The 23,526-nt window shown below is 45.2% G+C and overlaps 1 protein-coding gene across 1 annotated transcript in view; it reads right to left on the bottom strand.

Annotated features, from left to right (window-relative positions):
- Nucleotides 1-9,333: 9,333 nt before the first annotated feature.
- The window catches only part of LOC112118356 (uncharacterized protein KIAA1958), a 112,671-nt gene continuing 98,478 nt past the window's right edge, over nucleotides 9,334-23,526 (bottom strand). The window contains exons 3-4 of the mRNA XM_026646405.1: nucleotides 12,997-13,169; nucleotides 9,334-10,388 (exon numbers count right to left, since the gene is read on the bottom strand). Coding sequence (XP_026502190.1) covers nucleotides 9,576-10,388; nucleotides 12,997-13,169 — 986 coding nt within the window. The 3' untranslated portion in view covers nucleotides 9,334-9,575. The remainder of the gene's footprint in view (nucleotides 10,389-12,996; nucleotides 13,170-23,526) is intronic.

Below are 23,526 nucleotides of genomic sequence, written 5' to 3'. Positions count from 1 at the left end.
AGGGAATGCTGTGCATCAACAAAGCTCTGACGGACTTAGGAGCCCAGCCCTCCTCCATCAGCAGGACAGCAGGCTCAGAGAAGGGCCTAAGGGTTGAGGTGTAAAGTGTGGAAAAACAGAGAATGGGTGTGTAGGTTTTGTACAGGGATACAGGAGAATCCTAGTGGTTAAAACGCTTGACTGCCTTTCAGCAAGAGCAGAATTCTGTCTCTAATTATCTCCCCCTGCCCCCGCCCCCATGTTGACTTTTCCCCCTTAGGCACTCTGGGAATACACAGATAAACTGTGAATGGTTTATCCAAAACCACATAGAACCATTACATTAGTACCCCTAGCATCTAGCTAAACCCCTTTCAGTGTGTGTTAGTATCTATGAGGAGGGGAACTGAAAGAGACCTGGAACCTACACAAGGATTCTTCAAACCCCAAATCATATTGTGTTGTCCTACCTCACCTCTTCTCCCCTTCCCCTCCAGAAGGGACGAGTGCCTGGTGATGGAGGCTGGCCTGTGGCCAGGCAGGCCTCGCCTCCTGACGGCCCCACACTCACACTTTCCCACCTGACGTAGTTAGGTCCAGCTCCTCTCCTTTAGTCAGAGCCTGCTTTGATTTCCTCTGGCTGTTTGAGATGCCCAGAATTAGAGTTGACTCCATCCTGGGACAAACCGGGTTCAATTTGGCTCAGCTTCTCTCTAGCCGTTGCTGTACTTCCAATATGTTAGATAAAGGTAAGGCTGTTCAGCACCATTGTGCTTGATAGCATGTTCTTTTCCTACTTTCCACACCAAGGGGTCCATTCTCCTGAAGTCCTCCCCCCCATCGATGGAAGTGAAATCAATGCGGCTACACGGCAGTGGTGAAATAGATCCTTCATTTTCCCTTTGCTGGTTTTTTTTCTTACCAGTGTGTTTTAGTTCTTTTGCATGGATAAAAAATAAGGAAAAGGATTATTACAAACAAAATGAATGAGTTGAATCTGGCCCAGTGACTTCAGTCCTTTTAACGCCTCCGTGGCGTTTTTTTTAAAACACTAACCTCTGGTATGATTAACTTTTGCTTCGGAAGGAAGGTTTGGAAGTCACTGGAGAGGCGACTCATAGTCTTGATTTTATATCAGACGTTTCTTTCAAAAGAGAAAAGTTAACCTGACATTAATCCTTTCCTTAACCCACGGTATAGTGTGTGCTCCTGCCAAGAGAGGCAGACATCTGTTTCAAAACACGCTTCAGAAATGTTAGGATAAACAACTTTTTGAAAGAACTTGGATTTTGGCCACGTTATCTTAAGGTTCTGTTTACAAAAAGTTAATACATATGATTAATAGATGTTTTAGGCACGTTACAGACATGACAATATGTATTATAGATTGTTATAAGCATATCAGTAGAAGGTGTAGTAAATGGCTATGTTCCATTGTAATAAGCAACCTATCGACCTGTTGGGCTCTATAACGATTAATCATTTATTAATACACCTATTCATCATTTAGTAATTTAAAGTGAGAGCTGGATTTAATTTGGAAATATGTACTCGTATGTGTCTGCGGAGCTAAGTTATACCTTGGCATGCTCATCTAGAACACTCCCAGGGACAAATCCAAAGGCAAAGTCCATGTACAGACGGACATGCAGTGACCCATGCTTCATCTCAATAGCTTGGATGATGCCTCCATCATAAGTCCATTAAAAAGCTTTTTATTGTTTTATTTTTCACCAATCTGGATAAAGCGATTAAGTATCATTTACCAAAACTGAAACATACCTTCTTGCAAACCTGCTTACCTAGAGACTACTCAGAAATAGATATGATGGTACATTCAGACCCACATCAGGAGTCAGTACATGTGCAGAGGAGAAAGATCAAAGAAATACAAGAAAATCATTCTTGATGTTAATTGATTGCCTGTTGCACTCTGAAGTAGGACTGGGAAGATGTCCAGTGCATTAAAAACTATGTCACTTTCTACATTATTTTGTAAAATACATGCAGAGCAAATGAAAGCATTAGAATATTCTTGATCAATATGCTGGGGCTGTTTAAGGAAAAAAACCCCTCCCTTTATTAAACATATTTATTCCTTAACAAAATCATTGTTAGTAAGTATAATATTTGAGGCCACCTATCACCTTGGCTCTTACATTCTTTTGAGTGAGTGAGAGAGAGAATGAATCACACAGAAAGCAAGTACCAGGGGCTGGGGGGATTTGTGCATGGAAATTCTTCCTTACATCATGGAATAGCTCTGAAAAAAGAGGATAAATGTGCTTCAGAAAGAAAAATATAAATTACTCAATGTTTTATTACTAGATTAAAAGGAAATGGTTGAGTGCTACTGAAAATAAAAAGTATGTTGAACTCTTCCTGTAACTTTAATTTGCAATCAGTGGGTAAGGCCAGGACTCCCGGACATGAATATTTGAAAGATGTTGTTCATATAGAATATTTTGCTAACTGATCCCCTCTGCAGCTGTGATTGACAGAGAGATTCAGCCAATCATCTCCTTCCCCACATTTGCTATACTCCCAACCTGCTCCAAATTCACTTTGTTCTGTTTACACAGAACAGCATTTACTCCATTATACCGATTGCATACAATGAATTTAGAAGTTGTTACTTTTGGTTCCTGGTGATACGTACGTACGTACATACATGTGAGTGAATGTGCCCACTGCACGCACATTTCCACATGGCTAGGGCCATGGTATATTGTTAATAGCTTGTATGAGACTCATGGCCACGCGGAAGGATTTGAAGTGTCTAAGAGCAGAGTATTTTTCAGAGAATCTTACTAAATAATAATAGAGACAGAATGGGTCAGGTAATATCTTTTATTGGACCAACTTCTCTTGGGGGAAGGGACAAGCTTTTGAGCTTCATAAAGCTTTTCTTCAGATCCGGAGAAGATATCCAGAGTGCTCTGTGCAGCTTGAAAGATTGTCCCCTTCACCAACAAAAGTTGGGCCAATGAAAGATATGACCTCACCCACCTTGCCTCTCTCCTATCCTGGGATCAACACGGCTACACCACCACTGCAATTAAATAATAACAAACACGAAGGGCTAAAATTAGCATTCCGAGTGTCTGAAAGGCTGCCAAAGAACAGAAGCTTTACTTAATTAAATGAACTGGATTTCTTAAATTAGCTTGAGAAAACAATTTGCTGGAACAAAACTAAAAACACCGGTTCTTTTTAACTTAGACCCAGGGGATTCACCGGTTCTTTTTAACTTAGACCCAGGGGATTCACTCCACTGGACCAGATGCTTTCTGGGCATCATGCCCTTGCATGTCCAACCACCAAAAGGACATTATTCAAAATGAAAACACTGCGAAGAGACAAACACACATTTGGAATAGAGGTAATTCTCTACTCCGTGTAGCATAAATGTTGACCTAATGCCTTGGCATGAGGAGTTTACGAGCCCCCGCATTAAGGATGATGTACTTTGTCATCAGGATTCAGGATTTCCAGAACATGCTGTTGCAAAGGAAGTTAAGCTAATAAACCCAGATCTGTTTACTATCAAGCACTTAGGTCTATAGTCCCACCTTGAGAAGGCGATTAATACACGTAACACCCATCCATGCAAATAGGAGTCGTTCCCAGCCTTGGCAAGATTTCAAAAAGTAAATAGTGAGTTTGGATACCTCAGTATTGGAGGGCCCAATTTGAGACATTTGAAAGGGCCCTGAATACCCACCCTCTGAAAATCAGGCCCCTGTGGATGTGTCAAGATGATCCCCCAAAACCCAGGGCTCTCACTAGTCACTAATGACTAGGGCCCTATGAAATTCACAGTCCATTTTGGTCAATTTCACAGTCATCGGATTTTTTAAAATAATAAATTTCACGATTTTAGATATTTAAATCTGAAATGTCACGGTGTTGTAACTGTAGGGGTCCTGACCCAAAACGGGTTGGGGGGGTCTCAAGGTTATTGTAGGGGGGGACTCGGTATTGCCTCCTTTACTTCTGCACTGCTGCTGATGGTGGCACTGCCTTCGGAGCTGGGTGGTCAAAGAGCAGCGGCTGCTGGCTGGGAGCCCAGCTCTGAAGGCAGCACCACTGCCAGCAGCAGCGCAGAAATAAGGATGGCAGGGTGCCACTCTCCAGCTCTGAAGACAGCACAGAAGCAAGGGTTGCAATACCGTGACCCCCCTACAATAATCTTGCAACCCCCCACAAACCCCTTTTGGGTCAGGACCCCAGTTCAAGAAACACTGGTCTCCCCTGTGAAATCTGTATAGTATAGGGTAAAAGTTCAAAAAAGACCAGATTTCATGGTCCATGACGTGTTTTTCACGGCTGTGAATTTGGTAGGGTCCTACTAATGACCTTTGAAAACCTTGACCATGGTGCCCAGCACATCACGCTAAAGATATGATCCTTAGGTAATGAAGACAATTGATTTGGGAGAGGGAAAATGGGGGGGGGGGGATATCTTTGAAAATTTCCTTTTTTGAAGCACAACATAGTAAATAGTGCAGTGGCCATTGTTCAAAAGTCAGCCTTTGCCAAGTATTACAATACAGTGATAGAAGAGGAATTTTAATGGAACCCCTCTATATGGAATCACAAGAAATATACATTTAAAGTATTTATACCTGACTGTTTCCGAAGGGTGTCGACACTCTCAGCGTTCTGAACAGGGATAGAGCAAAACCCAAGGTGTAAGCGAGCGAGCCCTTTGGAACCATAAAACACAGGGTCTGATTCCCCAGTGTGTTGTGGCAACACAAAGCTGACCTGAAGCCGGCTTAGCAGGCCGCTGGGTTTCCCCCAGCACAGCGGGGTGCTCTGGGAGTTGGCTGTGGGAAAGTGGGCATGGCCAGGGTGCCTCTGTGCCCCATGAGGGCTGTTGGAAGGGCCAGTTGGGCTCTCGGCAGGAAATATAAATTGGAGCGGCTTCAGGCCATCCTAATTAGTGCCAGGGACTGGGCTGGCATCCAGGCAGCCTCAGGAATGCAGGAGTGTAAAAAGGTGGTGTAAAGCTCCAGTTGCACCGAGTGCTCCTTGGCAGCAGCTCAGGACTAGCGCCACAGTCTCAAAATAATGGGGCTTGTGGGTGGTAATTCCACTCGTGGCCTGCTCTGCCGTCCTTGCTCTGGCAAAACTCCCAGCTCTGGATCCTTCACGAACACAAAGAGATGATGCACAAATGCAGCTTGTCACCGTAGCTGGGCCGCACAGTTCAATAAACAGTGATGCAATCTCCTCTGGTAACATCCCAATGCTTTTCAGTTCATTAATGCTTATGGTCTAGAATGATGCTGCCTTCCTGCTAAACTCAGAGGACTCCCACTGAAGTTTGGTTGGGACGTGTAACCTTGTGAATGCAAGATTGATGGCCTAGACCAGAGGATAGGGGAGTAGACTGGGATTCAGGAGACCTGGATGCTAGTCCCTCTGACCTGCTGTGTGACCTTGGGGAAGTCAGTTCAGATCTCTGTGCCTTTTTAAGGCCTGGTCCACACTACCCCCCCACTTCGGACTAAGGTACGCAAATTCAGCTACGTTAATAACGTAGCTGAATTCGAAGTACCTTAGTCCGAACTTACCGCGGGTCCAGACGCTGCAGGCAGGCTCCCCCGTCAATGCCGCGTACTCCTCTCGCCGAGCTGGAGTACCGGCGTCGACGGCGAGCACTTCCGGGATCGATCCGGGATCGATTTATCGCGTCTAAACCAGACGCGATAAATCAATCCCAGAACATCGATTGCCTGCCGCCGGACCCTCCGGTAAGTGTAGTAACTTCTCATTTCTTGTCTATTTCAATTGTAAGCCATTTGCAACATGGATTGTGTATGGGCGCTGCCCAGCACAATGTGGCCTTGATCTCAGATGAGGCCTCTAGACACCATTATAATACAAATAACAATAACCTGGGCCTATTTTTGATGCTTTGAAAAATTAAATTTATTTAGATAAGTAACAGTGGCTCCAGTATCATTAATTCTAAAAGTTAAAAGACAAAATGAAGATCTTTTACTGACTGTACCACAGAGAAAGTTTAGGGAATAAACAAATAATTTTTAAAAAATTCATCATTAAACTATCATCAAACGTTGTTCTCTACTTCAAAAAAAAAATTAGATTCTGAAATATTTAGTCACTTCTCACAATTTGCAAAGATGAATATTGCTTTTATTTCAGAGCAAACACTGATTATAAATCAGAACAGAGCCACCAAATTATCTAACTTAAGAACATTTAAAAAAAAGACATTGTTAAACAGGATCAAGCCAGACTTTCCTTCACAAAAGCATTAGGTATTATTTTTTTCAGCTCATAGGGTAGCGTCTTCTCACACAATCCCTACAAAAAGCTTATTGGTACACAGGTGCATTGTGGGTATCCTGTGAAGTATCAGATATCAGATTGATAGGCCAAATGCCGGATAACAAGCTGGCTGATTCTATGCCCGTCTGAGCTTGTCTGGCATCTGCTACCCTTCAGTGCTCTATTTGCTTTTCAAATGCAGATAATACAAATGTTTGCAAAACACGGCAAGCTCATCTTCACTGCTAGCAGATCAGGAATAGAATAAATGCTTTCCTTGGATAATATAGATTCACATGTTAGCACAGAGGGGCACCATTTAGTTCAAATGATGGCTATTAATGCCATGAAAAAAAATTTTTGGGGTGGGAGGGAATCTATACTAGTACTAAAAAAGAAAAATCTTATTAGCACTAATCACTTCTTAAAGCAAAGAAGTAGGATTTTTCCTCGTTTTATACTGTTTTATCAGATAATACTTGTGAATTAGTTTCTCCTTGTAGAGAGAATACTGGAATACAATAATGAAATGAAATTCTTCTGTCCTAATAGAGTTCAGAAGGGAATTAACGAAATTTTAGCCAAATACTGCTATAAGCAGTCACATTTAGATTCGTGCCTAGTGCCCCTTTGTGCATTTGGAAATCTCTTCCCTAATACTTTTAATAGTGACGCCCTCTCCCAACGCCTGATCCTAGAAATTGCTGAGCAACATCAACTCCCAAGGGAGCTTCAGAAGTTCAGGATCTCTGAAGATTAGGCCACATATTTAGGTGCCAACTGTGGATTTAAAAGCCTGACTTTACGCAGCTAGGTTTGGAAATTTTTGCCATTAAAACTGACACGTCCAAGACTAAATTCTTCACAGCCCTGCCCCTTGAGCTGCCATTTCTATCTGGGCAGAGGCATACTACTAACCAGTATATGCTACTAGTGTCAGCATTTTGCACTGACTTTGCAGAGGTGCAAACGACTGCACAAAGGTGCAAGGCAGACGTGAGAGCCGAAAGAAAAGGAAAACTACCCATACTATATAAATATAACTTTTGCTTTTTTTTTCAGTAATGTCCAGTTCTTTGCTATAATGCCTTTGTGATGCTACAGTGTACTGCACATACAGTCTCCTACATGCCAGTCTCCTACATGAAGATCAGCCTCAGAGAACTGACAAAACCTTGTTTCAACCGGATATTCCCTTTACCAGAGTCAGTCAAATAAAGGAAAACAATGTAAACCAAGAAGAGGTACAGTGTTTAGAGAAATGTATGTTTTCTTTCAGACATCAGCACCAACAATACTCAGAAATATGCATCAAGCTACAATGTACAGTTCTCTGAAAGAAATACAGCTTAACCAAAATTCCTAACTCCACAGCTATCACGCTACATTTACTAGGAGTCTGATCATGTATACGCATGAGCATCTTCAGCTCTCCCTGCAGTCAAAGGGGAGTGGAGGGTACTCAGACCCCACAGGATCAGGTCCTTAGTAAGGAAACAAACAGAAGGAGGAAAATAAGCTCCACAGCCTGCACATGGGTTTAGTTGGCAGCTTATGATGGATATTTCCCTTGCTAATGCTGCTCTCTCTCTCCCGGTCCAGTGAATGACTTTTTAAAACTAAAGTAACATTTAATGCTGTGCACACACATTTAAACGACAGAAGTAAAACTATATTTTAGAACTCATGGATAATAAATAGGTACTAGAAATCAAGTTCTTGCTAGAAGTATACTAGCAATGTGTGTGTGAATCTTCCAAAAAATAAAGCCCGATTTTATTTCTATATATCTGTATTCACGTAACTATGGATCTTGAGCTATGATTTAAAGGTGTAACACAATCTTGGTATACAAATGATTCTGTCACTTGCTTGATGTGTCCCCAGATTCCATAATGATGTCACAACTTTGTGATATATTGGAAGATGACAGCCAGGTCATTTGTACTAGAACAAAGAGCCATGAATGGTAAAACTCCTACTTCCCTAAAATAGGGGCAAGGTCTTCTATGACACATCTTCTTGTGACTTAAGGGCTTGATACACCTCCCATTTCAGTCAATAGGGGTCTTCCCATTGACTTGAATGGCAGCTGGATTGAACCCTAAGAGTTTAGACCAAGATTTTACAAAAGTGATTCTGAGAGCCTCAGTGTTTGGGTGCCAAACTTGAGACATTGTAAAGGGACCTGACTTTCAGACAATGCTGAAATCAGGTCCCTTTAAGGTATCTCCAAAGTGGGGCGGCCAAAATCACTAGTTGGCCTTTTGGAAAAATTTGGACTTAACTTTTATAAATTGGTTTAAAAAGCTGTCTTTTGAAGATGCTGTAACCATGTTTGTTTGTCTGTTTGGTAAATCCAGGAATTACTTCTAGCAATATCTACAGATCCAGTGTAAATTACTGTATATTGGAAAAATATCTATATTCTTTATATACCGCCCAGATGGGAAAATCTAAGAATGGTTCACAGGAAAATAACCTTTGTATGGTAACTATGAAAGAAAACATAGGCACTTCTGCTTCAAGAGTTACCAGTCTTTGATAAGAGCTCCCTTAATCCAAGCCAGACTTGTTAAGGAGAAAAATCCGTGGTAGCACAGGTCATCCGTTGCGTAGGAAATATAGTTCTCAAATGCATGTGTGTACATGAATCTGGCTTCATAAAATTGCCCCAGTTGACAATGGAAAGCAGGTGACAACCACGACAGAGACCTTCCATAACCCAAGTTCATGCTTTCCAAACATTGTGACAGAAGAAAGCTGCATCTTCCAGGAAGATCTTCCATCAAGTGATGCTGCTTGCTTTTCAGAAGTAGATTATCCATCAACCAAACAGAAAAGTGTCAAGTGCAATTTTCCCCCAGGAAATATTTACTCTCTCGCGCTTTCCACTTTTTAAATTATTATTTAATAGCAACTTACTTGCTTCACAATGTACTAAAGCTACTGACCTAGTGGGAATTTTATTTCTGGACCAGTTTAATGTGGTAGTTGTTGAGAAAAACCTGTGCTAAAAGGCACTATAATTAACTGATTTCCTCACTCTTGTAGCATTCTTGTATATGCAGCAATATAGTGTCTCAATAATAGACTATAATTAACACACATTTGGAAAAGAGCTCAATTTTTCTCAGTAGCAGCCGCTTCGATAAGGATCAAAGCGAGTCGCCAGCAGGCCATCATCTTTCTGCTTGCCTATAGAGGTCTGGCTACTGAAATAAGCTCCTTTAGTTCAATGCCCCCTTCGTGTACAACTGACTGAACAAACGGATGGGGTTAGAACATGGATGTCAGACTTGTTGATAGGAGTTAAGAGAGCCAAACTTTCTGGAAGCCTGAGTGAATGAAACAAAAGTGAAGTTTTCACAGTGGTCAAGTTTGACTTTTTTAGCCAGCTTTGGGACGACTCCCCTCAGGGAGCGGAGACCCATCCTTTGTTCCTCGTACCACACATTTCCCATGCCGCTAATCTCCTTCCGTGCAGTCAGATAGAAAGGAGACTTTGCTTCCATCTGGGTTGGGGGCCGGTGGATGTACATGTACTTATAAAGGAGGCAGTAGGGACACAGCTTGTGTCCTTTGGAGTGCTCGTGGTATATCTGGCCATAACACACTTTGTTAGAGCTCACCCTGTGTTCTCGTTTCACGCTGTCCGTTCGGGCAAAAAAGGGCCTGTTTTGTGAATCTTTGAGTAATTCAATGTCTCCGTACATTAAGTCTGCGTGCTCCTGCAAAGTCCTCATGTTGAGGTACTGGCTGTTATATTTCACCACAGTGGATAGCAGGGCTACCGGACTCTCATCACCCAAGCATCCTGTTCTCCACATCTCTTCTTCGTCGGACAGGGAAAAATAGACGATGTTGCGAGAGCGAGCGCCAGACATCCCAGCCTTGCTGAGCACCCGGAGTTTCTCCTTCAGCTTTTTGGTGGAGGATGTGAAGGTGCTGCTGGTGATGGAAAATCCCACCCCAGCATTCTTCAGAATCCGGTCCAGGCCTCGGCGGATAGCATGCAAAGACGTGGCTAGGAAGTCCGAACCATCCGTTTTCTTCACCGTAATGTAGAAGTCCTCAAGGAGTTCATTCAGCTTCGAGGCTGGAATCTGGAACAAGAGAAATGCATATGTCAGTGTTACTACATGCATGGGATAAAATTCTTTACTAGTGACAAGCCTGCACTGACAAGTTTGGATCTAGATCCAAATTTTCCCAAACCCCAGTGATGTTCACATCTAGGGCTTAGGCCTGTCCCATGACAGACATTGACCAGCAGCAGGGCGGGTGCAAGGATGTTTCACGCCCTAGGCGAAACTTCCACCTTGCGCCCCCCCATCCCCGAGCCCTGTGGCAGCTCTCCGCCTCCCCCTCCGCCCTGGGGCCCCCCCCGCCGCCGCCCCCCCCCCCCCCCCGGAGCCGCCCCCCCCCCCGCGGCAGCTCCCCCCGGCCCAGGGAGCTGTGCGGCAGCTCCCCGCCCCAGCTCACCTCTGCTCCACCTCTTCCCTGAGCACGCCGTAGCTGCTCCGCTTCTCCTGCTTCCCAGGCTTGCGGCGCCAATCAGCTGTTTGGCGCCGCAAGCCTGGGAGGGAGAGAAGCAGAGCGGGGCAGCGTGCTCAGGGGAGGAGGCAGTGCAGAGGTGAGCTGGGGTGGGGAGTTCCCCTGTGTGCCAACCCCCCCCTTACTTGCTGCAGGTGGCCCTCCCCGCACCCCCCCTGCCCCAGCTCCCTCCGCCTAAATGCCGATGACGACCGGGGAGGCCGAAGATCCGGCCGCCGCGGTCGCTGCCGAAGGACCCGAAATGGCGCCCCCCAAATGCTAGCACCCTAGGCGACCGCCTAGGTTGCCTAATGTGTTGCACTGGCCCTGACCAGCAGTGAACTTCGGTCTCAAATTTCTCCAAAGTATAGCACTTTTCAGATCCACGGTTGTGGTTCAGGTCCATTTCTATTCTATAGCTGTCATAGGTCAGCCTGCTTGTGGATAGTGAAAATGCTACTAAGTGGGAAGACCCAAGTTCCAGATCTTTTCACGCTCTACACAGAGGAAAGGTGCAAGATGCAACATGCTCCCATCTTCCCAACAAGAATGTAGTAACCTTGCAGTTTTGGAAGAAGGGTGCATATTTGCGTAACTACAAGGAGAATGCAATGTATATGGCTGCTGTACTGACAGGAATGGGAAATGTAGCTGTATGGAGAAAAGAAGGCAGCCTGGAATAAAAGAGTTGAGGTCCTTAGCCCTCCCCTGCTAGGACACTGCTTTGCAGAGATGAGGACCCCACTGGTATTAGGGGACCAGAATTAATGTAAGGCGAGAGAGCTGACACGTTCTGATGCTTAGGGTGGGGCCCCTTCCACTACAACACCAGAACCCCAACCCCCACCTTTTAAGAAACAGAGGGTGACATCCTGGCCCCACTGAAGTCAACGGGAGTTTTGCCATTGACTTCACTGGAATCAGGATTTCACCTAGTATGAATATAGTCTGATGCTTGGAGTACAGTGCATGCCTTATATTCTGTACTTTTCCCTGTTAAGCTCTAGCCAGGGAACCTTTCCATTCCTCCTTTTCACTGAGATATACTTACAGCCTCTATAAATCTCATAATTAAAGGAAAGCATTAAGTTGGTTATAATGAGATGCTTGCGATAACAGGAGGGATGGATGACAATATCGCCTTTGATTCCTAGAGCCTGAGAATTAAGAAGCATTCAGGGACCCTTTGTCTGTAATCACAAGCACTTATCTGGGCCATTTGTATGTCATACTTGTCCTGCAATCAGACTTTGTTAACCTGCCTGCATAGGTTTATTTCAGCGCTCTCATTTCTGCTTCTGGATTACAAACACATCTGTAAATTATGCAAACAGATGCAAGTCCAAGGGGCAACCGCCTTCTTAAAACGGACACCTTCGAAACTGAAAACAAAAATACTTCCTGACATTACAGGTTGTAGTGGGACACGCAGTCCTTGGCATTCTAGTGTTGTATCACATCCTTGGAAGTCGACTGACAGTCCTCAGATGCCCAGCATGCACTGTCATTAATCTCAACAGCACGAGAAACCCTTCCCTTCACCAGCAGGCAGCCTGATACACACAGCTTCTAGGATCTCCATTGCATCCGTTGTCAGGATGTCTCAACTCTGCACCCTCGTGTGCTGAGTGCTGGTATCTAACGTCCCTGTTACTGCTTTGGTCATAGAGTAGATTTTTATCACTGTTGCAGGGTTTTTTGTTTTTTTTCTGTATTACTTCAGACAAGACAAATTCTTAGGCTCCACTCTAGCAGAGTACATGCTTAACTTGAAACATCTCAGTAGAACTACAGACTTAAAGTTAAGCGCATGCTTAAGTGCTTGCTGGACTGGGGCCTTAGTGCCTGACCCCTAGAGAGAAATAAGGCCCCTTAGATAAAAAGCGTATTCTTTGGGCAAGGACATGAATATCCTGCCATCTCTGGGCTGCCAGCGCAGGGGGCGTGGCTGGGCAAAATGGGGTGTGGCCAGAACTCCTCTGTACCTAGCTTGTCCCTGGCTGCTGGGACAGCCCCATGGGGAAAGACGACTACAGACTTATTCTGGGGACTGGGCTGGTCCCTGGCTAATATTGGGATCATGGGAGCATAAAGAAGGTTTAAATCCTCACCTTTACCCATCCGTGGGTCAGCTTGACTTCACCAGAGGAGCGGTCTCAATGATTTAACAGTGCTTACCTTAGTGATGTCCATGTAGTCTTTAAGTCCTTTTGTCATGCACCAGTATCTCCACACGTTCAGAGCGTACAGAGTAGCCTTTGTAGTGTTTGGGCTCACAGCGCTGATACACAGGTACTTCAGGTCGTCGTCGAAATTAAAGACAGGAAATTTGTTGAGTTTAGTCGAGTATGCTAGAAAACAAACAAAGATAGGGATAAAAACAATGTAACCTTGCTGGACTCTTTAGTTACTCAGGTTTAGAGCAACTTGGAATTGTTTACATGGGCCCGAGTAGAAATATTGAGAAATGAAGTCACTGAAACGGTGAAGTCCCATGAAGCTATTAAAGCACTTTTATTGGAACTCTAGAATGTGGAATAGTATTTCCAGTACGGGATCAATACGGGGTCATCTTGAGGTTGCCCGAGAGTTAATTTTTTGTGTGCTAAATACAGTAAATGATACAGATGGAGCAATGCAGAACCTTTTACTGGGGAGGGGGGAGTGGAGGACTGGTGCAATGAGGGGAAAAAACAGTGGGAAGAAACATCAAGGGTTTGCCTTAATGAACTATCTAAGCTGTTAAAAAGAAACGCTCCATTGCATATTGGTCCTGATTCTGCACTGCCCGGCGCCTTGAGCAGTCAGACATACCTGTGCAAACTGGGTGTGAAACGCTACTCAGTCGGAATTCCCCACTCTCTCCCACCAAGGGGCTTTCTACCCGCTTTGCACTCAGTGCAGGAGCAGGCCCAGAGACGTAGTGGAGCCAACAGAGGCAGCTGTCAGAGATGGCGTGAGCTGATGTGAGGCCAGGATTACAGTGCTCGTTTCTTAAACTCTCCTCAGCAGCACAGGCGGGAACTGAATGGAGTGGATTGATGAAGGACCCTATTGTGGATATTTAGGCCCTTACTCTCTCTTATGAAAGAGTAATATATTTTTATGATACTAGTATACTTTTATTACATCCACTATATTTAAGTGTACTTTTTATGGGCCTGAAGACAGTTTATGTGGCAGCCCAGGCCATGTAAGCCCCAACAGGCTGCTTAAGTCATCGGTGCACCCAGTTGTCTGCTCTGCAGGACTGTCCGCCGGGGTGGCAGATGAAGGGGAGGGGAGCCACATCCCAGCAATGTGAGAACTCGTGGAAAGGGGCTCCCCTCAGAAGCAGCCCTATGTACCTCCCCAGGTCCCCTGCCCCCAACACTGCAGCCACAGAGGGTGCAGAAGTTACAGCAGCTCTAGGGTTCTGGGTTATTTGTTAGTCTATAAGGTGCCACAGGACTCTTTGTTGCTTTTTGGAGCTCTGGGGTTCTGGTAATCACTGCAGATCACCAGCAGCGTGGGAGGAGAGAGGAAGAGGAGGATCCCAGCCTCTTTAAATGACAATGAGATTGTCATATGGTGGGGAGGGGGTGTCACGAAGGGGCTTTCCCCTCCAGTTCTCATGGGGCAGCCTGAGGGTCCTCATCTCTGCTTCCACAATGCCCCATGCATTTTCTCCCCACTTATAAGTCATGCCTTCCTCCTGGCCCTAAAGAGGGGTTTCTCAAACTGGGGGTCGGGACTCCTCAGGGGGTCGGGAGGTTATTACATGGGGGGTCGCGAGCTGTCAGCCTCCACCCAAACCCCGCTTTGCATCCAGGATTTATAATGGCGTTAAATATATTAAAAAGTGTTTTTAATTTATAAGGGGGGGGTCGCACTCAGAGGCTTGCTGTGTGAAAGGGGTCACCAGTACAAAAGTTTGAAAACCACTGCCCTAAAGGGACGCTGGATGCTCAGTGCCTCCCCGCCATCATTTCCCAGTGCCTGATGACTATAGATGGCAACTGCGCTGTGACTCCGCTCCTGGGAATGGTGTGTAGTTGGGCTGGGGGCTTTATGCAGGGAGGTAAAAGTGTCATCCCCTCTCCAAACCACAGGCTCCAGCTAAGCATCTGGCTTGGATGCTGTTGGGACCAGGACTAGACTTTATAACACTCTTCATGCACTTCAAAAGCACCTCCACTCTCGTTCAAGTCAATGGTAAGCCCCAGCCGTTAGGCAATGCAAAATATGCAGTGTCTGCAGCCACTTCGGGAATGTCTGCACTGCAATGAAAGACCTGTGCCAGCGAGTCTCAGTGCCTGGGTCAATTGACTCATGCTTAGAGGGCTAAAAAGAGCTGTGTTGCTCGGGCTGCAGCCCGGGCTCTGAGACCCTCCTCACACCAGGCCTCCAGCCTGAGCCCGGATGTCTACCCTGCTATTTTTAGCCCTGGCACCCACGTTAATTGACCAGTATGGGCTTTGAGACTCACCGCCACGGGTCTTTTATTGCCATGTAGACGTACCCTTCGAAAGATCTTAAAAACTGACAAACCAGCCTCAAACCCTTTATACAATCAATGAGCGTTTGGAGGGTTTTTATGGGTAAGACTACAATGACTTTTACTCTTGCACAACATATGATGGAACCACCCGGGAACAAATAACTGCGTTTACTGACTATACACAGCATGCAAGGCCTACCTACATATACATGCTGTTTCTCGGCTTGGTTTCTAGCAGCTTCTAGAACACTGAGAGCATGGTAAGTGCCCCTAGAGAGCTTACAAACTATTTAAAGGGATACTACCCTCTTTCTATATACTACAACTATTAAATAAACATACAAAGGACTTCTAAAGACAGCTGACTATTCTCCTTTCAATCGGAAAGGCAATTGTCAGGCAGCATAGGATTCACTAGCAGCAAAAATGTTCACGGCAAACAATTCAGAAGGCATGACGTTCTCATGTTCCTCTGTTTGCAACCACATTTTTGCAAGGTTTGGCTGCCTAGTTACTGTCTCACTATTGCATGTGACATTGCTGCAGAAGAACATTTGGCACCAGCCAGGAGCATTGGCCCCCCTGGGTTACGATATCACAAGCTGAGGTGGGCTGGCCCTGGTATGTAACTGGATAGGAGATAGCTAAAGAAAATCCAGGCTACCGCAGGAAATGTTATGGGTAGCTAGCACTCTTCTCTTTGCAAGTCTGCCTGCAGTACTGAACAAAGCTGTGGCCACTGCTCACTGAGGAGATACCTGCTCGCCTTGTAAACCTTCTGCGTTCACACACCGAGGCCTTCCTAATGCTGCACAAGCATTGCCAGAGCTGCTACAATTGGCTCATCTCAAAGCAAGGCTTGATACTGTCCACACTGGTTCCTTTCTAACTGGTGCACATCTGGGACTTGATGCCCTGGCATGTTGGCGCTGCTCTGCATTGCTCCCTATAGTCAGGAGATCCAAGTCCTAGAGCCTTCCCTCCCGGTGCAAGGCAATCCCTGAGTAGTGTCTAGAGCCACAGTGGTAGCTCCTATGCCATCCCCAGCTGCTGGTGCGGAGACCGTGCCTGGGGCATCTCTCATGCCCATTGCACTATCAATGCAAATTAGAACAGCTGTCAGAGCAGCCCCAGCCCCCTGTGTGGCCCCTCTCCTCAGCTGCATTGATCACGTCTCCGGTCAAGCAGGGAAGGGAACTGCAGGCATCACAGCTGCACTCTTCCAGTGGGTCCTCTTGGATGAGTCCCCCATTGTGTTAGCTCACCTTCCAGTGACTACAGTAGGCAAAGGTCCCTCGGTACTTTGTGCCCCCACAGGCAAGCCCTTGCCCTGTATTTGATGCCTTCTACTTGCCTGAAGCAATTGCTGAGCACACCTAATCAACAGTGTCCGCTTCGTGCCAAATTTATGTACAAGCCACCTGCCCCCCTCTGCTTTCCCAGAGTGCCTGCTGTGAAGACATCTTCCGGCTGGACTTGATGACCCTTCGAGGTGCCTGCCAGCCCTACGTTTCTAGGATTCTGTCACACGGCCAGCTGGCCCCAGGGCTATCACTGGGAGCAGCAATCACTGTCCTTTTGAAAACCAGGCCACTTCTGGTTATGAGCCTCAATATGGGGGGAAGAGTTTCAAAAGTGCCCAAGGGATTTAGGAGCACCGCTGTCAGTGGGACTTGTGCTCCTAATAGCCATAGATGCTTTTGAAAAAAATCCACAGAGGAGCCTAATGTTAGACACACAGATTTGAAAATTGTGGACTACATTTTTGAGACACAGCATCACCAGTGCAGCTTCCTTGAGCCCCAGCACAAGGCAGACGTCTCTGAGGTCCAGGATATAATCTGACAGGTGGTTAAGCACTGGTGGTGCCCAAACTTTTCCAAAGTTCCAGGGTGTTCAAGACATCGAGGTTTGGTTCAGGCTTGTCTCTAATATTTGATTACTATTTATTTGTATTGCGGTAGCAACTCAGAGCCCCAGTCAGCCCCCACTGTGCTAGGCACTGAACAAGCTGTTTTGCGATACTTCGGATGAAACACTCAACACTTGTAAGATGTTGCTCATATCAAATAAAAATCCTCATAACTCTTTTATTCTACACACAACTCCCCGCTCTCTCCCACCTTTTTCTTTCGATTGAAGAGACCATATAACTCAGCTTACGTTGTTACTAAAGCTTGAGAACCAGACTAGCTGATTCACAAATTGATAGTTACCATGATCACCAAGGGTAGCTCAGGTATACACAGAAGAAGAGATTATTTTTAACAAAACAAAGCTGAAGTAATCAGATGGTAACGAGGAAGGCAGGTTGCCATCTGGATCAGTGTGTCAGATAAAAGTATGGGAACAGGAGCCACCAAATATTCAGTTATCTGGGCAACAGATCATTTTTGTTGTAAATCTATTCTATATTTGCATTCTAATCTCCTGCGTTCCAGGAGAAAGCAGTTTAATCCACTAATTCTAGCAATCCGTACTATCTAACACAGCAAGGCAGCACTGAAAAGGACTAGCACCTTGATCCAACACCACACTCAAACACACACTTCATTTTAAGTATGTGAGCGTTCCCATCCCTGGTCATCATGAGCCTATCCAAAGCCCATTAAAGTTAATGAAAAGATTTCCATTGATTTCCATGGCTTTGGATGAAGCCCCAAGACACTTAAGCATGTTTTTAACTTTAAGCACATGCTTAAATCCCAACAAAGTCATTACAACTAAGCATGTGCTTAAGTGCTTTTTAGAACCGGGCCTAAATCAGAGATGCCCAAGGCTGCCAGGAGACAGTGTCATTTGCATTTTTCGTCTGTGTAGTGTGTGCCAAATCCTCCTTGCTTTTATCATCCCCAAATCCCATTAACTTCAGGGTATTTATGCACTTGCAAAAATATATCATGCCTAGTCATCAGTCTGCAGCAGAGTCAAGTTCTAACTGTTTAAAATTATTATGGAGACATTGTAGTGCACATGAAGGATAGCTTCATGCATGGATAGGATTCACTGACAATATCTAGATACGACTCATTGGGTGGATGTCAGCTCTAAGTTAGACTTTTCGGGTTACATTTTCAAGTCGCTTAGGTGCTTGCCTAAGTTCCCTTTTCAAAAGCCCTGTGGAGCCTGAGTAGCAATGGTACAGGCAAGTGACAGGCTCATTGGAAAATGTTCCCTTTTTGGTTTTGTTTGACTCTCTCTAGGGCGCTCCCGCAATGTCAATATTTTCTACAATTAAGATGATGATAAAAAAAAAAAAACAACTAGTGATATTATTTCCTCCCTATCAAAAATATGTACATGCTCCAAATCATAGAATATCAGCGGTAGAAGGGACCTGAGGAGGTCATCTAGTCCAACCCTCTGCTCAAAGCAGGACCAATCCCCAGATAGATTTTTGCCCCAGATCCCTAAATGGCCCCCTGAAGGATTGAACTCACAACGCTGGGTTTAGCAGCCCAATGCTCAAACCACTGAGCTATCCCTCCCCCATGAGTCTGTCCAACAAGCGCTGTAGTGTGTTTACCGTATACCAGAACTTTAAGTTTCCCTATGGATCCGATAGCTCTATACGCTCTGCACTACCCTTGAGGCAGGGGTTATATCTTTTGTGTTTAAGGTGAGCAAGGACGTGGAAATTTGCAAGGCGGGTTAATGAGACACCATCAAGTTTGAGAGGCTGAAAATGTGATTTATTTTAATATCTCAGCATCATTCCTATTTCCAAAAGATGTCGTTTTCCTCCAAAAGGAGGCCTGCAAGATACTGTGAGCCACTCACTGATCAGCATGCACACTGCTCCTTGACCTAAAAGGGAGCTCTGTGCACAGAGCAAGAGTGGTCGTTGATCCTGTAATCTGAAATTACTGTCCAGGGCAACCCTAGCGAAACAAACAAGGACACACTTTCCATTATTCTCTCTTGGAGAACAGACATATGCAGCTCCCCGAACACAACCCAGTATTGAGAGATGCTTCCAAAAGTGCTCTTAGACGAGAGCTCCATGCTTACTACATTCCGGAATCTCCTTCCAAATGCTAATGAGTAACACAGAATCTTCCTCAATACCGTATGTCTTACGAATTGTTTTGTATGGAAAAGAAAGTGAGACGTCTATGACAAAACAAGTGTGCTTAATGAACAAGCACATGTAGAGCTAAGGTGAGTTACAAAGCCCCGTCTACAATTCTAACCTCGAGCTACCACCATTTCAGTCTTTGCTCTTCTCACGAAGGGACTTTGGGGTGGTTTCTCCATAGGTTTTGGAGGGATAGCGACGGTCAGTTTCTGCCCCACATTTCCACTTCGACCTGCAGATTTTCCATTAGGCGCCTACCAGAATTTGGATCTACAAACAGAGTGTTTACATAAAAAAGGAGACAGAGCTATGAAGTTATCTCATTCTTTTTTCAAAGTATTCTCCCAAACTGCTGCAAGATGACTCTCATTGCCAAAACCTAGCGTTATAACACAGACAAATGCTGGCTTATTCTAAAGAGATATCTCACATGTCTTTCCAGGGACAGCCGCCAAGTTCCACTTGTTTTTAGAATAAATTATAAATTAATTTCAAACCCTAGTTCACTAATGTGTGAGCTCTTGTCTCTTAAAACACATCTGAATAGGCATTGTGCCATAATATCCCTGAGCTACTTCTACATCAATTAACATGTCATTTGTAAACAATGTCTGGATTATGAAATTTCAATAAAAGCATGACAGGGTTATGGGTTAGTTGCACAGCTGAGAGATACAGCAAAGCTTACAAGATCAGTTTGAGGAATAAATATTGGCAAGAAACATTTAAGGCCCAGTCCTGATCAGCATTTACACAGCTGCATGGCCTGTCTAAGTCCCAGAAGGCCATGTACAATGGCTGCAGATCATGCTGACCTGTCCCAGGGATGGTCAGCCAACTGCATAATGGGGGAGGAGGGAACCTGCACCCATTCCACTGTTTGCAAAAGCAGAGATGTTCTGAGTATGGAGATCTGATATAAATTGCCCCTGGTCCCTCTTTCTGCCTACTGCTGGAGTCACTGCAGAGGCTTTAAAGCTAACCAGCATAAAAACTAACTAACTTCTAATCAGTTCTTCAATGCATCCCAAGATCACCAGACATTCAGAAGAGATTTCATGGGCTTGGACAAAGGAGCACCACAATGACCACACAAATGGCTACTGCTCAACAACATGGTTCCCCATTTAGCAGAGTTTGTCAATTTATGGGGATCCAAAGCTGGGACAAATGGAGAAAACAACTCACTAGCTCTTCCCCCGCCCCCCACTTAATCATCTCACATTTGCCAGCCCTATTCTCCCCAGTCAAACCCGGAACATGCTGCCTTTGCTTATCATTGGTTGTTTTATATCTTTTTGTCATGCCCCTATTGTAAGCACTTGAGATTGTCTGATCATCTCTTCCTTCAACACTGCTGTCATCATACAAGCAGCTGCTTTGGGGGCTTCTCTTGCAGCTTTTTAATTTGGGATATTTTGCTTTATTGGCATCGTTAAAATAATAGAGTTTGTGGCTCAGATTTGTCTTACATTTTAAAACCGTATTGTAGGACAGTGAAAGTTCAGGCTTGGGAAGAGACCGTTATGCCAGATTTACAGCCTTGGGGCTGGTCTACACTAGGGGGGGGGATCGATCCAAGATACGCAACTTCAGCTACGCGAATAGCGTAGCTGAAGTTGAAGTATCTTGGATCGAATTACCTGGGGTCCAGATGGCGCGGGATCGATGGCCGCGGCTCCCCCGTCGACTGCGCTACCGCCGCTCGCTCTGGTGGAGTTCCAGAGTCGACGGTGAGCGCGTTCGGGGATTGATATATCGCGTCTTAACGAGACGTGATATATCGATCCCGGATAAATCGATTGCTACCCGCCGATACGGCGGGTAGTGAAGACGTACCCTTGGATCTGAGTCTACTTCTGTTGTAGGCAGAGGTGAAAGTAAGCCAGTCTGGTCCGGACTGGACCGGCTTCCGCAGCGGTGATTTAAAGGGCCCGGTGCTCCAGCTGCTGCGGGGAGCCCCGGGCCCTTTAAAGCGCCACCGGAGCGCCGGCAGCCGGGCTCGGGCGGGGATTTAAAGGGCCCGGTGCTCCTGCCGCTGCGGGGATCCCCGGGCCCTTTAAAGCGCCGCCGGAGCTCCAGCAGCTGGGCTCCCACGGTGATTTAAAGGGCCCGGAGCTCCGCGGAAGCCGGAGCCCTGGGCCCTTTAATTTGCCCCTGAGCCCCGGAGCTCCCAGCCGCCTCTGCAGCTGGTAGCTCCAGGGTGATTTAAAGGCCCTGGAGTTCCCAGCCACAGCCGGAGCCCCAGGGCCTTTAAATATTGAAAGGCCACGCCTCTTCCGGTTGAGGCCACGCCCCTGCTCAGGACTCCAGTGTACCGGTAAATTCTTTAAGTTACTTTCACCCCTGGTTATAGGTTTAAGTCAAAACCCTTCCTTAAGTAATTTCTGTTGACTACCTAAAGAACTTTTAAAATTGCTCACACACATACACGCACATGCACAGATTAGCCATTAGGAAGGCATGTCACCATGCTGGCTAGTTGGACAAAACACAGACACCGCCTTGGCCTTGGCAAACCCCATTTCAATTGAAAACGTTGCTCTCTTGTGAGAGGAACAGTCCTGGTTATGGAAGTTCTAAAAGCAAAATGGGACACTTAGAGCCAAAATATACCCTCAGCTTCACCGAATCCAACCTCAGGCCCAGATTCAGGAAAGCATCCTTATTCAGAAAGGGCACTTGAAGCATGGGTTTCAATCCCATTGAAGTCACAGTGACTAAAGCACATGTTTAAGCACTTTCCTGAATAAGGATGGGCTTAAGCATGTGCCTAATGCTTTCCCGAACCAGAGCCTCTGTGAAGTCAATGAAGTTATACCGGGCAGGGCAAGAACTAGTCTTTGGTGGGCTTGTTTGCATGCCGCTTCTCAGAATTTCATCCGAAGAAGTGGGTTGTAGCCCACGAAAGCTTATGCTCTAATAAATTTGTTAGTCTCTAAGGTGCCACAAGTACTCCTGTTCTTTTTGCGGATACAGACTAACACGGCTGCTACTCTGAAACCTCTCAGAATTTCAGGCTCACAAGAATTTCACAGCTGTGTTGCTATCCAGACCTGAAAGGCTTGTGAGTGCATTGGGTTCTTTTCCATAATGTGCTTCAAATTTTTAAGTACATTGTTTTCATGTGATTAAAGAAAGTAGCCACCTCTGCAGAAAACAGTTTATTACATAAATGAGAATTGGTCACCATACCCAAGTACAGACAAAATACTGTGAATAAAGCATGCACTTATCACAGACATCAATGACGTTATCGGTTGCTTAATTTTGAAACAATCTTCTTAGTTCTAGAAGTTTAAGGCTGTGCCAACACAAATATTTAAAAACAAAGTCACACTACAATAGTAGCAAACATTGTACATACGGTGAAATCAATCTGTTGTTCAGCAAAACTAGACTTTTAAAATGTCCTCCTGGGGAGAAATAAACAATGATCTGAAATGCTAAACCATCGGACTCGTTTAGCAATCTGAAGATCCGTCAAGGGCAAGACAAAAGTTAGGGATCTACTCCAATTAATAAGCAACTTAACTTGTTCTTTTGAAATACTTAAAATGATCTGAGAGGTGAGAAAAGGCAGGAACACAGCCCCCGTATGAAATTCTTGTATTCACTTTCTTCTCCTCACCTATTCAGTGTTTCCTTGTTTCTTTTGCAAAGTGTGTAACAGCAGCACTTTTCCAGGAGAGCTCTGAAATGAATTACCGGGAAGCAGATGTATGCCATAAAGTGTTTATTCCATCCCAGTTAAAATCTGAGGGTCAGACCTATGAGAACAAAAGGTGTCTTTGTGGAGAGGTAAATAGACCTTATAGAAAAATGGACTATTTTAATCACACCTAATGTACATAAGGGCCAGATCCTCAGCTGGTGCAAACAGCAGTAACTTCATTGATTTCAGTGCTTGACACCAGCCAAAGATCTGACACTTCATGCAGTTCTACTGTGATAAGTTACTTTGTAAAAATGGCATTGTGGGGTTCCACACTTATTGCTCCTTGCTGACTCCAAATCAAATGTGCAAAGATAACAAGTGGCAATCTTAGCCTAGGATCTGAGTCCCAAGATGGGTTCTTTATGGCTCACCCACCACCAATAACAAAGATCAAGTGACCAAGATTATGTCCTCAGTTACCATTGTTCAGCC

The sequence above is a fragment of the Terrapene carolina genome, unplaced genomic scaffold (genome assembly GCF_002925995.2).
Source record: "Terrapene carolina triunguis isolate 2854851 unplaced genomic scaffold, T_m_triunguis-2.0 Scaffold35022, whole genome shotgun sequence".
NCBI classification, from domain to species: Eukaryota; Metazoa; Chordata; order Testudines; family Emydidae; genus Terrapene; species Terrapene triunguis.
This window is presented reverse-complemented; position numbering and strand designations above follow the sequence as displayed.